The sequence below is a fragment of the Lissotriton vulgaris genome, chromosome 1_1, assembly GCF_964263255.1.
Source record: "Lissotriton vulgaris chromosome 1_1, aLisVul1.2, whole genome shotgun sequence".
Taxonomy (NCBI): Eukaryota; Metazoa; Chordata; class Amphibia; order Caudata; family Salamandridae; genus Lissotriton; species Lissotriton vulgaris.
The window spans coordinates 614,944,728-614,960,736 of record NC_141685.1 but is presented as its reverse complement, the minus strand read 5'-3'; the positions used below and the strand labels follow the sequence as shown (position 1 = coordinate 614,960,736).

The window sequence follows — 16,009 nt, the reverse complement described above, 5'->3', positions numbered from 1 at the left end:
TTAGATTTCCGCACAGCCTGGCAGGAGCACTCAGAGACCTCAGAAGACTCACCTGAGAGCGGGGAGGGGTAGGTATGGAGGGTGCATTGGGTTCAGGGACTGGGAAAGATGTCTCGCCTCTAAATAACAACATCTTATTGTTACCTTGTTGCCGTTCAGATGGAGGGACACTGACACCAGATTGAGGTAAATGGGGTTTTATTTTTATGAATGTCTTTTTCTTGCACTGGGACTGTCTTTCCCTTGCTAGAGTGGCGGGATCCAATGTAGCAGCGAGGTCTCTGGATCTACGGGGACTTGACCTTCCGTCTTCCTCTTCCGAGTCTTTCCCGAGTCTTTCACGAGTTGGATTCCACCCCCACACAGCAGAGGAGAAAAAGAGATAGGCTCTTAGGGACCTGTTCTCAATGTATGTATTCCCGTGGGGACACCAGGGGTAGTGAGGACACCGGTGAGCGTGCACAATTATGTACAGTGCCGGACGAGTGAAGGGTACTAGTGAAGGTAAGAAGGTCAGGATAGGTAGGATAAACACAAAAGGGTTGGATAGGTACGAGACGCTATATTCTATTTACACGGCGGCTCCCCGCCTTCCCCACCAGCCTGCCACACGTTCACGCACCTGTGTGAGCCACACTCCTCCTCCTCCTGGAGTGTGGCTGGGCGCAGCGTGGTATCGCGGGCCTCCTGGCGCCGCTCCTCCTGGTCTCTTCTCTGCTTCAGCCACCGTTAATGCTCCTCGTCCGTACTCTTCATTCCTTCCTCGCTCTCCTCTCTTCTCCGTCTCCGTCTCTGCGGTGTCAGAACACACCGATTCCTCCTCTTCCGGGTATTTGTTTGCTCCTCCTGGCCACACGTTACGAGAAGGCGTGACTGCCTGTCCCCTACTGTATTGGTTGAAGTTTAAGAGTACGTCACAGGGGGGCGTGTCTTCCCGGCCTTCCTCGTCCAAGTTAAAGATATAGTCCTCCTTACTGTCCTCTTGCATGGTCCACCATTCTTCGGTTTCTGTTCCCCATGAGTTCTGTAGTAGAGAAGGGGTGTAATTACTGTCAGGGTTCCACCAGTCCGTATCTGTAGTGACACCCTCCACCCCGTTACAAACCTGTGGGCGAAATATTCACACTCACATCTGCGTGTAATCCCCAAAATCCTAGAATGGGCCACTAAAATATAAATCACGAACACTGACAGGCACTTAGGCCTGAATGTATATCTTGGGAAAGTAGGGTGGGTAGCTGGGCACATTAAATATGGTGTGATAGCAAAAACTGTGCTGACTCTAGACATGTGCAGATATGTTATTCAATGGCTTGAAGAGGAGGGTACAAATGTTATGTTTCGGGGTTTGTGAGTTTACTTGGTTATGATAGATGTTCAACATATAAACGATTACTTCAGCTAACAACATATCTTCTGACCACCGGGTACAACAACGTTGCAGCAGCAAAGAAGAAGGTCACTGAGTGTCCATGAGATCATCCCCATCAATCCATCCAGTCTTCAAGATACTGGTCCACCCCGGATGCTCACTGCATTGATACATGGGGTTCCAGAGCCCTAAGGCTTGTTTGTGTTCAGTCCGAATTTCACAGTCACCAAAACATACGTCAAGGTACCTCAACAGAGGCCAGCTCCACAAGTTGTCTTGCTGTATTCTGTCATACTGTTCTGCAGGTGCACCGAGAACTGAGAGCCTCCAACTTGCCAACCCGCCACAAAAAACACCTATGAACCTGAGCTCACCAGCCCGAGTCCATTGAAATGGAGGGTGTCTCTGTGGTCCTGAGAACCTCAAGAGCTGAGCCCTGCATTGCGTTCTGCCGGGCTATCCCCCAGTCCCCACTTGCAACCTTTCTTTGCAGTTACAGTTCACCATTGACTTAAACAAGTAGCGTTCAAGGCTACCACCACAAAAAGCATCTCTGCACCTACACACCCCATGGCAGGAAAACTTGAACTGTTGATGCTTTGTTAGACATTGACCCCTACTTCGCTTACGTCCTGAAAGTCGTTTGCGAGTGACCCTGAGCAGTGTATGTTTCTCCCATAGGATAGCATTACTGCATTCGAGACTCATGCCCCAAATCTGACAAATTGTTTTTCTCTTTGTCTGAAAATCGCTAATACAAAAAGTACTTGCCTGATCCTGAAGATCTTGCTGTGTAAAAATATATAAAAATCTATATTATTTTTACGAATTGGTGTTGGATTTCCTTATTGAGCTGTGTATTATTTAACTCAGTGGGTGCAACAAATGCCTAACACTCCCCTCTGATTAACCTAAGGGTGTTTGACTACACTACCACAAATAGAGCACCTTGAAAGACCCTGTACACTAGTAAGGGATACCTGGACTCTCCGCACACTGCACCTCATTTTGGTACACTATATAGAGAGCCAGCTTTATACAATCTCCAAGTAGGTCTTCTCTCCAGAAACACAAAAACGTCATAGGAGAGAGATTACCTTTTCTTTCTCATGACCATTCCAACCTTTGTGTCATTTGCAGATGCTGATCTTCTTCAGAGTCCATTGTGATACTGGAAAAATTAAGCTGGAATTTGCAACTCCTATCAGCTGTCCCTGCTTAGGTCAGAGCCTTCCGACAGACCATGGCCCCTTTGCCCTCTCGGTGTTTCCAACTGCTCCTATACTGACACCACTCTGATTTTTTGCCACAGCCCTTATGCTTCTTCCAAAGAATGGAGGAAACCCATGCTTTCCAGGGCCCCGAATAGCATGCCCCATCACTGCTTTCAACTTTGTCCCCTGGGCTGATTCTACACTGTTCCCAACATTGAAGCTCCCGGACATTATCTGGCAAACAAAAATGCCTTTTTATTTATTTCGCTAAGCAAAGAACTTCTTAAAGAGCACCTTCAGTGTTCCAGAGATTTATCAGAATGGAGAAACTCTTCAGATCAGTATGCTAGGCTCTTGCTAATGCTTGACAAAGACAGTTGCTACACCGAAATGGATTATTTTGGGTGCTTACATTCCATCACCTGTTATAACACTAATGCTGAGCTTTATCTGGACTTATGAAATGCTGGTGGACTCGACTTCTCTCCAGAAGGGGCATCCATTGCTCCCCGGGGTCTATTTTCAAAGGAAGTCTCTGCGTTCACTTCAGTGGTACAAACACAACAGAGACATTGTAGTTGAACTTGCCGCTACTGAGGTGAAGCCTGAAATACTGTAGCCACTCTCTGCAGTCTCAGACCCTCTTCTGCAAGTTAATGAGGTGCTCTGGGAACCAGTGTTTGCTGCCTTGAAGAAACTGTACTCAGCTCTGGCAGTCCACAGGCACATTTCACTATGACACAGGCCTGCATCTTCTGATCCAAAGTCCTTATTGATGCATGCTTTTCCAGAGAGCAAAGTGGTTGCTCTTCCACTAAAATGACCCCCAACGCCTCTGATATGCCCCTCCAAAGTGAAACGCTAAGAGATTTATTTCTGATGAATACTTATAAATGTGATTCCTCAAACTAGAATATCCCTCTTGCGCTTGACTGTGTATCTGGAGATTCTTCGCAGCGGTTCTCCACTATGCTGCTAGATATTCAGTAAATATTCACAGTGTGCTAGGGAATGTTGTCCCCACTCAAAATGACAGGATTCAAGCTGTGCCATAGCTGTTTGATGGAGAAGTCGTCATGAATTTGCGCAAGTTCACCTTATGTGTTATCATATGATGAGTGGGTCCTTATGCACCCCAAAGGAGGAGATATTTGGTACCGAACACAAGAAGTGGTTGTCTTTGGGTACATCTCACTTCAAGTCATGGGCCTAGTCTCTGTCCTGAACATGAGGCCAATACTGTGAAGCAAGACTCGATCCTACCCCTCCATTCCAACTCCAAAGTGAAGACACAAGGGTATCAAGATGTTAGTTGCATTCTATTGAGGTCACTGGCCATAGAGCTCATCCCTCAGTTAACATTGAGTGCCTGGGTTTCCCAGGCCATCATCGACCTCTGCAAATTTTCTGTGTTCTTCCAACTCCTTCTTTTGCATGCTCAGGTCCCCCAGAACCAAAGAGGCTGCCAATCGGGTTTCTGGTGGTATGTCCCTCCCTGGTGCCTTCTACCTACTTTAGACATGTTACTGTAACAACTCTTGTACTGACCTCCACTGCAGCCCCAAAGTCCATGCTGATTTCTGCCACCCTGACTCCAGTGCCTACACCTCTGGTGTCATTAAATGACCCAGTCCCAATATCCATGTTGTATTCTGAACAGATGTCTGCTTGAGCCCGGCTGATGTTACAGTATGAGATTTTAAAAGAACAACCTGTTCTTGTGCACCCGGCCTCTAACCCTGTGCCTCATCTACATCACTGCTTTCAGGATAGACTCCATTGTCTTTTTGCCACCTATTCTGACCCTGCCAGAGCAGCCCACAGGCCACAATGATGAGGGTAATGGAGGGGAGGATGGCTTACTCCCTTTCATTACACTGATGATGCTAGATACATTTATGTACAAAACATCAGGGGGCTTGATAGTTCCCCTTAGACAGAGCTTGATTTGCCACATGGTCCACCAAAGTAAGAAAGCACCTCTTTGGCAGTGGTGTCTCAAAGGGCAGCTGAAGTGCTGGAATTGCAGTTCCAATCCAGTGTTATTACGATACATGTTTTTACTGAAATACTACAGTCAGGCCTGGTAGCATACGAGCCTTGCTCCCTTTTAATGTTACCCTCCAAGATACTATTGCGGCTCATTCATCGAAACTATGTTCTTGCCTACCTGTGAACAGGCAGGTCTTTTATCTCCATACTTCCTTTTCTTCAACCACACCAGTTGGCACATGCAAACCCTGCAGTGCAACTTTAAAACCAGAAGCCCAACATCAGGACCGCCTTTGACACCCTCCAGGTGTCAGACACAACTACTCGAGGTCTACAGTGGAGGCTGACTAATCTTACCTTGTCCTGCAGCAAGCCTCTTTTTTTCTTCCACAGCTAAAGTTAACAGTGGTGGCAGACGCAGAACTTCTGTGTTAGGGATGTAACCTGGGGAAGGTTGAGATCTTTGATCTACAATGGAGGGTGAACTCCACATTAACCTACTGGAGCCGCTGGCCATTTGCCTGGCCCTAAAATCTTTGCTGTCGTCCAGCAAGGGGAGGCTGGTGCAGGTTCTTAGGAACACCACCACTATCATGGTACAGCGACAAGCAGAGCGGAGTGGGGTCCTCAGCCCTGTGACTGAAGGTGTTCTGCTTTTGATGTTGACTAGAGTGCCAGGACATCTTTCTGATCATGACATAGCTGACAACGTCCTTGAGTGCCTGAGTTGAAGAATTGAGCAGGTCATGAATGGCTTCTGCATCCCAAGGTGGTCAGGGCATCTTCCACCACTGGGTGGACCCTGGCTGGATGTTTTTGTTCAACAGTTTCAAGTTCTGAAGCAGATAAAAAATGACCAGGCCCAAGGCATACTAGAGTCTCCAGATTGGGTCAGAAGAGTGCGATAACCAGAGCTTCTGAGCATGAGCATCTTTCCTCCAATCATGCTGCCGCTTCAGGAGGACCTTGAGTCCCTGCAGCAGGGCAGAGTTCTCCATGTGAACTTGCACAACTTACACCTCCATGCGTGGAGATTGTGCAGTGGCAGTTAACTTAGAAGATGCTTTTGTTAGTTTATTCTTTATCCTGGCACGGTATAAGGTTATTTGTCATCCCTTTGGGGTTTTCTTCATTTGCCGAACCTGTCTTCCTCATTTCAATCCCCATTTTTTGTGCAACCGTTTAATAAAGGTTTGACACGTGTCCGTCCCCCCCAGCTCCCACCTTTCCAACCATTTATGTTGCCACAAGGCGACCTTACTTTGGTCATTACATTACTCATTTATATGCCTTTTTAGACTACATATACCTGCTTGTTGCATCTCCTCACCTTGAAGGCTGTTTCCTCTATGCGATTAATTCAGCTCATCGCAGGCACTCTCAGGGCAACCACCATTCACCACATTTTTCCAGGATTGGTGTTGAGAACTCGGACCGCCTCCTTACTAAAAGCTGTAACTCTTTTCCACTTTGGGCAGTACATAGCTCTACCAATTTCTTCACTACCCCTCGCACGAGGAGGAAAGGGTCCATAGGTTGTATCTCAAAAGGTCTTTCAGCTTTTACATAGGTAATACCGAGGAACATTGAGTAGCCAATTAACTTTTTCTGTGTTTGTGTGGAGCAAACAAAGGGAAGGCTGTGCAGAAGAGGACCTTGTTGAGGTGAATAGACATCTGTATTAAGATATGCTACTCACTGGCCAAGAAGCAGCCCCCGCAAAGTCTTTGAGAGCCCATTCCACTGGGCCTAACGCCACTACCACTGCATTGGCGTATGGGCGGGTACCTGTCCCTGACATCTGTGCGTATGTACTTGAAGTAATACTTCCAGGTCTAGCTGAAAAAATGCTTAGCCTGTTTAGTTCTGCCAGACTTCTTTTGTCTGCATCCATGATTACATGGACATCTCAAAGTAAGCCTTGAAGTGTGGCTTTCATTGGATTGATATGTTGGCTTAATCTATGGTTTCAGCTGTGACCCTGCACTGCCGTATTCGGATGTGCTCCACTGGCTGCTTAGGAGATGTTCAATTGTCCCTAATGGACAAGCCCTTTGACAGCAATCGGCTCTGTGAAGGGAAAGCTATCTCGTCCCTGCAGCGAATCAGAAGCAGATGCACCACAGCCCCGTTGCTGAGTCCTGTCTCCCAGGGAAAGCGGTTCATCAGCATTACCAAAAGGTTCAGGGCTATTCTAGGGCACACCAGTCCCGTGGACCACGACCTTTGCAGCTGAAATCTCCCCCAAAAGATATATTGCTTATTTTGTGGTAGTGGTGGATTTAAGGAACGTCTGATCACCACCAGCTACTCCGGTCCCTACCAACTTCTGCTGGCTCTGTTGCATTCAAATCCCTTAAGCCCTTCCCCTCTCCCTCAGACCACCAGCTTCTGTTGGGGAATAGTCTGCCATTTGTTCATCAGTTGAAAGGTGATTACAGCAGATCTCTGGGTGATCCAGCTCATCCGCAAGGGCTATGCCCTCCTCTTCCTGTCTCCCCCTCCAGATCGCGCTTCTTCCACCACGATGTACTAGCCAGAACATGCCTTGATCTTGGAGGTGAATGTTCTTGTTCTACCATTGAAGTCCTGCCCTTGGGAAGAAGGAGGACCAGATTCTACTGCCTTTCCTTCTTGTTCCCCAAGAAGGATGGAGGTGTGAGAAACGTCCTGGACTTTCGCCTCTTGAATTTGTTCATGTGGCAGGACAAGTTCAAAGTGTTGCTCTTAAGCAAGGTTCTTTTTTACCTCAATATGGGAGATTGGTTGATCTTCCTAGACCTCCAGAACACCCTCTTACACTTGTTAGCTGTGGTTCACCTTAGGGTCTCAACACTATTAGCTAGCAGTACAAAATGTGGTCGGACAAATGCACTGCAGGATTTCTTGTGCTACTCACTGCATATCTTAAGTGCACCATAGTCCTCCTGCCTATCCCCCACATAGGTTGACTTTCATATATGCGTTGCTGAACATGAACTCTGAGAGCTTTTCCTTCTCAGGATTGCAGGTTAATAGGGTAAATGAATCGGGTGATTCGGACTTGACACTAATCTCATTTCTGGAGTTGCTACCTCTTTCCGGCCTGCATCCTGCTGGTACCACATACCAGGTAATGTGGATGATGGCACTTCAGTGGTTCCTGATGAAACAGTGGAACCAGTACCATTGTGGCTTTGATACGGATTTACAGTTCGGGTCTCCTGGACCTGCACTGGGGATGTGCCCCTTCAGTCTTTTCATGGGTTATCCCTTTAGTCCTCCACAGTCCCAGGCTAGTGTGGTTACGGACTTGTAGGAATTCCTCATATACTCTTTGGGGAGAGTCATTCGAGTGCTGGTGGACAACATGACTGCTGTTAATTGTATTAACAGACAGGATGTTTTGTGATCTTAGGCCCAGGCAATATCTCTCTGGCAGTTGTCTATTCGGGTGGGATATCATCCTAGTGGACACCTCACAGACACTCTAAGGGTGAGGGTAGATATTTTGAATAGAATCTCCTTGTATGACAGACCTTGAATCGCAGCTCAGTTTAATACCATACCCTATCTTTAAATGTTTCCTGGCGGAGTAGGGAGGGGTGACGGGGTAGAAACACCTTCATATTCAATAGGTCTCGGCTGACTCTGTTTCATCTCCAGGTGATTGCAGAGAACTAATGAATATACACAAGTTGATGATCACCTGGAGATGAAACATTGAGGAGTACAAGTGTCAAGATCTGCAAGACATGATTGAAAATGTCCTGTTGCATCAATTTCAAAGTCCTTTTAAAATAATTTCTATCCATTTCAAAAGTGTAAAATTACATTTTGGCAACTGGACTCTTGCTGGACAATGACACTTCACTGGGAGTGCAGAGACGTCATCAACCTTAAGTTGAACGCATGAAACAAGGCAACATTGTGCACCACTTCTCTGTGTGAATCCAGATTCAGCACAAGTGAGTCACATACATGTACATCAGTTGGCCATGAAGTGCAAACATTCTTGGCGAGTTTTGCACAGTTTTGCCATTCAAATTTGTGAATACACTCATCATGATTGCACATCTACAATTATTTGGTTAGCCCTGTAGATTTCTGCTGCAAGTCTGAAGGAGCTTGCTTTTGATTTTGCATACTTAGTGTCATAGTAATTGTGTTTGCCTTTGATGCAATCTATTTATTCTTGATCAGAGATTTTGATCTAGAGTTAAAGTATTCGTGGTGGTAAACGTATGTTTTCTTGAGTTGGATTGCGGTCGTAGGAAAGCAAATAGATGTGCTTTGATAAAAATGTTATGCTTTGATTCAGTATACAAATTCTTTCATTTCAATGATTTATTGTCATACTCAATATGTCCAACCCACCTTTTTCATTGTTAATGAGGTCAATGCTAGCTGTGCCTCTAACTTTACCTGTTTTATCAATTTAAGGTGGGCATTACATAGCTTATTGCCGAAACAATATAAATAATCTGTGGTACGAGTTTGATGATCAGAGTGTCACAGAGGTGCCGGAATCAGTTGTGCAGAATGCAGAAGCCTATGTTCTTTTTTACAAGTAAGTACAACACTAGAAATGTATATGTAAACCAAGATGAACCATTATTTCCTTTCATTGTCTTTTGGATACCGCTCGTAGAGGTGCTCTGAACTTAGTGATGGGTTCCAGTTTCCAACTGACTTTGATATTCTGCACCCTACTGACAATTGTCTCCAATTCGTTTTTTTCTTCTAGGGTGGGCTTATTTTTATACATATCTACTCCTCGACAACTGGCAAATTACACATACCCACGCTCAACAATTTAATAGTTAGGCTGTGAACCCTCATATTTTCAATAATAGGTCCTTATTTCATACTGGTTGCTAACAAATAGCTTTGCATTTTTGAAGGAACCTATAACAGATTTCTGTGGATGGAAGTGTTATTTATGAGCATGATCCCATGAATCAACCTACTTTCAGGAGGCAACATTTTCTCTCTTTGCTTTTTAAAGAAAGCTCAATTTGAATTGCAGCTTACCCTATAAAATAAATTTGTCTGAAAAAGGGAAAAAGCACTTTGAATTCCCTTTCCAAAAAGAAGGCAGGAAATTGTGTATCAGTTATCACTTATTAGTGTTAGAATGTGGACACTGCTCCTTTAATGAATCCAGGAGTTTCACAGTCCTGCATTATGAGGAACTTTTTTTTCCGTTTGCAAATCACTGCTGTTTAAGAGTCATGTGTACACTCGGGAATACTTTTTGGAAGCGTTATTGTGTATCACTTGTGTCTACCATTTGATTAATTTTTTTTAATTTGTTTTTTATGGAGGTTGAGAATTCATTCTCCTTTTACAGATTAGGATCTTTCCAAAGCTGCCCTGTAAGACCTCATGCTTGCTGTTTTCAGTAAGCTTTCGTACTGTGTTTAAATTAAATCTTGAAATGTTAAACACACAATTTGTGATGTGTCCTTCAGACCCTCACTGTGTACTAGAGTGTGCCTTGTGTTAACATTTCCCATATAGGATGTAGAAAGACAAGATTGAGACTGAGTTAGCCTGACGGATACGCTGGATCATGTGGGAAAGCTAGATGACCAAGGAAAGGAAATCCTTTGTCTCAGTATATAATGTGACAAACTTGGGCACCTTGAGGGTTCCATCAAAAAAACTGTGCTATCACCATCATTCCCACACCAATTCATGGTCAATGTATATGATTTGTAGAGCCTTGCAGGCAAACTGTTCCTGTGAATGACATTGTTTAGTGGCAACCCTGGCTTTGCCACTGAGAGCCAAGATATTGAAGCATCATCCCGTTACCTTGGGGTTGGCACCCCACATCCAGATCAGCAAATCTTGGAAAACACAGAGATAAGATGAGGGAACAAAACCATACAGCCAGAATCATGACCTAGCCAATCTCCAGCAGAGGCTTCAGGTACCCAGCAACTTACTCCACTGGAATATGGCCTTCTACCTGCACCTTTTGTAGCATACAGAGCTCATTAACATAGACATTGAATCATGGCATTGTATATGAGATAGCACAGTCAGGTCAGTAAAAATTACCCTTTGCCTTATGATGCTCATCATGGATTTTGGTTGCTGATTCCATACTAAAGTACAGATATTTCAAAAGTAATAAAATACTCCACATCACTGTGAAAGCTGGACCATGCAGAGAGCTTTGAACTGGTAGCCACAGCATCTGTGTTCTGATGCTTATTCGGGACCTATGCGATTCTTGTATTCTGGAAGAATTCTCTTGCTTTGCTCCTTCTTTCTATTGAACAGTCATCACACACGGCTCAGATGAAGGTAGAAGTTAACACTAACTTAACAGTTCCGATCACCTCCCACAATTAATTTGTGATATTTCCCATTTCAGCAAAGCAATCTATGAACCTGAACTGCAACCTGCTCTCTTGCTGCAAAATTCAGGCATTTAACCTTTTCAATTTTGAATCCCAAGTCCTTTAGGTATAGGCTTCTAATGTTTGAGCCATATCTATTTCCCCTTTCTTTGAACCATCATGCAATCTTGCACTACTAGTCATTTTACAATGTTTGTGAGAGTGCATGAGATCTCAGACTACATAGTGCCAACATCAACAAATGAGCTTAAAGATACCAGCATCTAAGAAATAGGAATGATAAATGATCCTGATTACAGGAAGTCATTGTGCTTGACCACAGACCTACATCAAGTAGATGTTTAGAATGACAGGAGGATTTAAAATAGTCCGACATGTTTCACACTTCTCTACCAGTTACAACCAGTCAAACCAGCAAGTCATTCAAGAAATTACTTGGTTACTGCCAACTCCTTGTAGTACTAACCAATACTAAATATCCCTAAATTAGCTTCACAGTAGGTATTCATGTGTGTGTGATGCAACAAAAATCAAATATGTTGGGAAAAACTTAAAGTATCCCAAAGCCCAATTGAAATGGAATATCCTTATATTTTTCATATGTCTCTGTCCATCTTATTGGCCACTCTAAATATTAATGTCTAGTTGTTTGCTACACAGTCTTTTATTAAAATATTCTACACAAACTCACTAATGCTGACACTTTTAGGCAAAATATAATAGTTGAAAGCAATACCTTTGTGTTCCTCTGCCTGAAGCGAACGCCACCTTTATATGTGCCACATATATGAAACAAAAGGGCAAACCCTATATTCATTGGAACTTGTTAATGTGCATATGTTGAAAAATAGAAATTCCTACAGGTTTGTAAATAATGTACTAACACATAACAGCATTGATGTGTGTATCCAAAGAGCATGAGATTTGGATTAATAGCACTGCATTATTCTATTTATCCGAAACCATTGTTACTCCCCAGCATTGTTTTATCTTGAACTATAAAATAATTTGCAGGTGTCACAGGGGTGAATAAGGTGAGAGCGCAGCATGACAAATGTGCTCAAACAATACTAAAAGTCAACACCATAATAGTGACTAAATATAGAGGCACAGTAATTCTGTAATGGTGGGTCAGTACAGGCGGCACTACTCCATGGTTCAATGAGTGACTGATTAATGGTGTCCGGATGACATGGCCAGGCTTCATTTTTAGGTCGAGCTTTCAGGACCCCTTGTATATACATTACTATATACTTATATGTATATGTACTTTGTGGGCTCTGTAGATCAGCCCAAGGACTTGTCGGATTCCGATTAGGGACTTTTTTTTTCTGTTCAACTGCCTGTATTTAATTGTCTTGATAGAAAACAGCCAGTAGAGGTCAGTAAAATACCAGAATTGCTTTCTGCTTTTTCAACTGCCTGTATTTAACTGTCTTGATAGAAAACGACCAGTAGAGGTCAGTAAAATACTAGAATTGCTTTCTGCTGAGGGACTTTATTATTTTATTTAATGTTTCTGGTAACTGCCTCTATTTAACTTTATTAATAGAAAACAACCAGCAGAGGTCAATAAAATACCAGAATCACTTCAGCATTCTCTAGATTCCAGTCCATAGAAATTGTCTTACAAGAGCACCCGTAGACAATTTTTTTTTCATATTTATATTTTCAGTGATATGACCACTGAAGGCCCTGATTTTATAGTACAAACAGAGCTTCCGACTATCCCATTTCCCGCTAAAGGGCAATCTCTCCATGTGTTCCCATACCTGGCATGTCATGCAGTTTGGTGCTTACTTTCCCTCCATGTTATAGAACAGTAGATGTTTCAGCACCCAGGCTAAAGTGCTGCATAGCTGAATACATATAAGGTCCCAGAGGCGAGACCGATTGCATTGCAAATGCTTGTTTTTCTTGGAAACAAAGGGCCTACCCTGGCGTTACACCTGTCACATATTCTGCCTTGTTTGAGCAGTCATTTTGGATAGTCTCTTTCTATAATTCTTGTTACTAGAATCTCTGATTTGGGGAACTGTAAAGCGTGTCTCCAATCGGCAATCTTACATGTGAAACAAGCATTGAAAATGCAACAGGTCTTGCCTTTGATTAAGTTAAAGCCATTTGCTTTGCTAATTGTATTGTAAATACAAAGCAAATGGCTTTAACTTAATGAAAGGCAAGACCTATTGCATTTTTAATGCTTGTTTAGGACTTGTGCCTTGCACATGTGTAGAAGTTGTGACAATTATCCACCCCTGGATTGTGTTAATTCCCATCACTGGGGTATATGTTCACATGGATTAGAGGCTAAAACAGACAGAAGGACTCTGGAGTCACCACGCGCTGCAGCGGGTTTGAAAACGAATGCAGCTCAGACTCAAATCTACACCCACCTCTCTGCCGGGACCAAGCTAAAGTCTGACCCGTGAGGTTTACACGCCAACTGCGGAGAACAGCGCATAGAATACTTCACTGGTCTAAGGCGCTTTCTGCAGTGATCCGTGTGCGGCCTGTGATTCAAAGGCTTATGTCGCAGTGTGATTTCACTGGATAAACGCACATGCACAGATTTCCTTGCGCAACTAGCAGAAAGCACGACCAAACCCTCCTAACATAGTTCATGTGGTTAATGCACCTATCTGATAGACATCTAGCTGCAGATTCCTTAACTTGGAATAATCCCAGGCGTGAGACTGGGTCCGGAATTTTTTTGCAGCAGCAGCGCCGTGGGACGGCGCCACCCGACCCTGCCCTGACGACGTCCACGTACGTGACGTCAGCAAGGTCATAAAAGTCCCTCCCGGCGGGCTGACGTCAGTTTCCTTCTTTTCCGCGTGCAACGAGTATCCGGAGTGTGCCCCTCTGGTCTGTTTTCAGGCCTAATTTGTGACGCTTTGCGTCTGGAACCGTGTGCGATGCCTTCTGGCTTTAAATCTTGTAATTCCTGTTTGCGGCAAATGTCCGCAACGGACCCATATCCTATTGTCTCGGCGGGAGCGCCGTGTGAAGCTTCTCTCGGCATGGCGCAACAGATGTCTCGCTCCCGGGCCTCTTCGTCGACTGCAGGTCCCTCTACTGTTCGGTTCCACCGTTGATCACCCTCTGGGGTCCGGGGCCGTCGTTCTCCACTTGATAAGTCAAGGCGGATGTCGCCTAGGTCCTCGACCTCACCTTCTTCTGTTGTCAGGGCCACTGGTTCCCGGAACATTCCGGATGTGTGCTTCCGACGATCGCCCCCCCCCCCCCTTTCCAGGTTTGGGGCGACTCGGGCCCAAATGGAGGCCTATGCTATTGCTTTGCAGGCCTCTCTTGGGTCCTCTCCCATTCATGGGGCGTCCTCGGGACCTCTGCTTCTTGTGGGGTCTCCGACGGACTCGCCGGCAGGTTCGCTCCCAGCACCAGTTGAGCCCTTGCTTCCCAGGGACGTAGGGCAATATGGAGCCACTTTTGCCTTTTGAGGCTTCCCTTTATGATGCCCTCTTGGATACCTGGGCCCGACCTGCGTCAGGTGACCTGGTGGCTCGCTCAGTTTTGCACCGTCACCGTCCAGCTCCACATGATCCGGTCTGTCTTTTTGTGCACCCTGATGCGCAGGGGTTTGTGTTGCAGACTGTCTTTCCTTATCTGCCCCCTCGAACGCTTTCTCCCTCTCTGGTGTCCAGGTGGCTTGAGTCATGGGGTAGGAACGTCTTTGCATCCACTAGTGCTGCCCTACGATCCTTAAATATAGTGTGTGTTTTGCCTCACGCTACCTCTGCTCTGTGAGGCTCTGCAGAGTCTTTGCATACTGTCACCTCTGAGGGTGCTCGCGTTGATCTCCTTCACCTCATCCAGGATGGCCGCGACCTTGACGAATTCACAATCCGTTTAGCCTTAGATACTGCGGATTCTTTGGACCAAGCCATGGCGAGTTCTGTTGTCTTAAGGTGTCACGCTTGGTTGCAAGATAGCGTCTTCCCTGAAAATATTCAGTAGCGATTGATTGACTTACCCTTTGATGGGGTTTTGCTCTTTGATGCTCACGCCGAGTCGGCGGTTCAACGGCTCCTGGTGGGCTTTCGTCATCCCACTTAGGTACTTTTAGGCCTGTCTTCTGTGGTACTTTTTTATTTCACATCCTTTAGTTGCGCTCTGTGTTTGACATGGGCAGTGAGCCTTACGTCTTCTTTTTTCTGTGGTCAAGGGTGCTTACTCTTTTATTTACATTCCTTGGATGCGTTTTGCTTTCAGCTGCCTGTTGGCCACCTTGTGGCCGTGTTCCACAGGTTGCTATGCCCACTGACTGTGGTATTCATCCGGTGGCTCAGCTCAGTAATGTCTTTACGGCTCGGATCTCAGTTCACGGGTTTAGTTTGTTACTGCGTTCTTTTGGCCTGGCTTATTGCCCTAAAAGGTGTCCCCCGTTGTTTGGGGTATCCATGCTCCATGTGGGGTACTTGTACGCTATTATATAGCCTTGCTTATCTCACCTGGGCCTGGAGATCATGTGGGCTCCATGCTTCGCTCTGTGGTCCTTTGTACAGTGTTCTATGTTTTTCCCTGGTGCCATCTGCTTTCACCATGGTCATCCACCTCCTATGGATGTTTCATGGTCTCCTCTTCACAAAAGGCTCCTACCTGCCCTTACGGTCTTAGGTATGGTCTGGTATATACATGTCAGGGCTCGAGAAATTCACTCGACCGCTCGCATTTGCGAGTGAGATTGATTAAGGACGAGCTATTTTTAGGTCCTACTCGCCCTTCCTGGCGAGTAGGAATACAAACTTGACACTTGACCTCTGCCTCTGAAAGCAGAGGAAATGTGACAAGAAAGCAAGATTTAAAGGCATCTTTATTGCTCACGAAGTAAATGAGCAATAAAAATGCTTTTAAATCTTGCTAACTTGTCACATTTGCTCAGTTTTCAGAGTTTGAGGTCAAGTTCATTTAAGTTAGGTCGAGGAGATTTTGTAGTTTACTAGACCTGCAGGTCTAGAGCATTTTATATGATTTGTCGAGCCCTGCATGTTCATGCTCCTGGCTCGTTATGTCCCTACATAATTGTATGTTTATACATTTCTGTAGTAGGGGATCTC

The 16,009-nt window shown here is 45.0% G+C and overlaps 1 protein-coding gene across 2 annotated transcripts in view; it reads left to right on the top strand.

Moving 5' to 3' along the window:
• Nucleotides 1-16,009, top strand: part of USP33 (ubiquitin specific peptidase 33) — a 325,757-nt gene that overhangs the window by 154,011 nt on the left and 155,737 nt on the right. For both annotated transcript variants that reach the window (XM_086954140.1, XM_086954147.1), the window contains one exon: nucleotides 9,001-9,127. In XM_086954140.1, coding sequence (XP_086810266.1) covers nucleotides 9,001-9,127 — 127 coding nt within the window. The remainder of the gene's footprint in view (nucleotides 1-9,000; nucleotides 9,128-16,009) is intronic.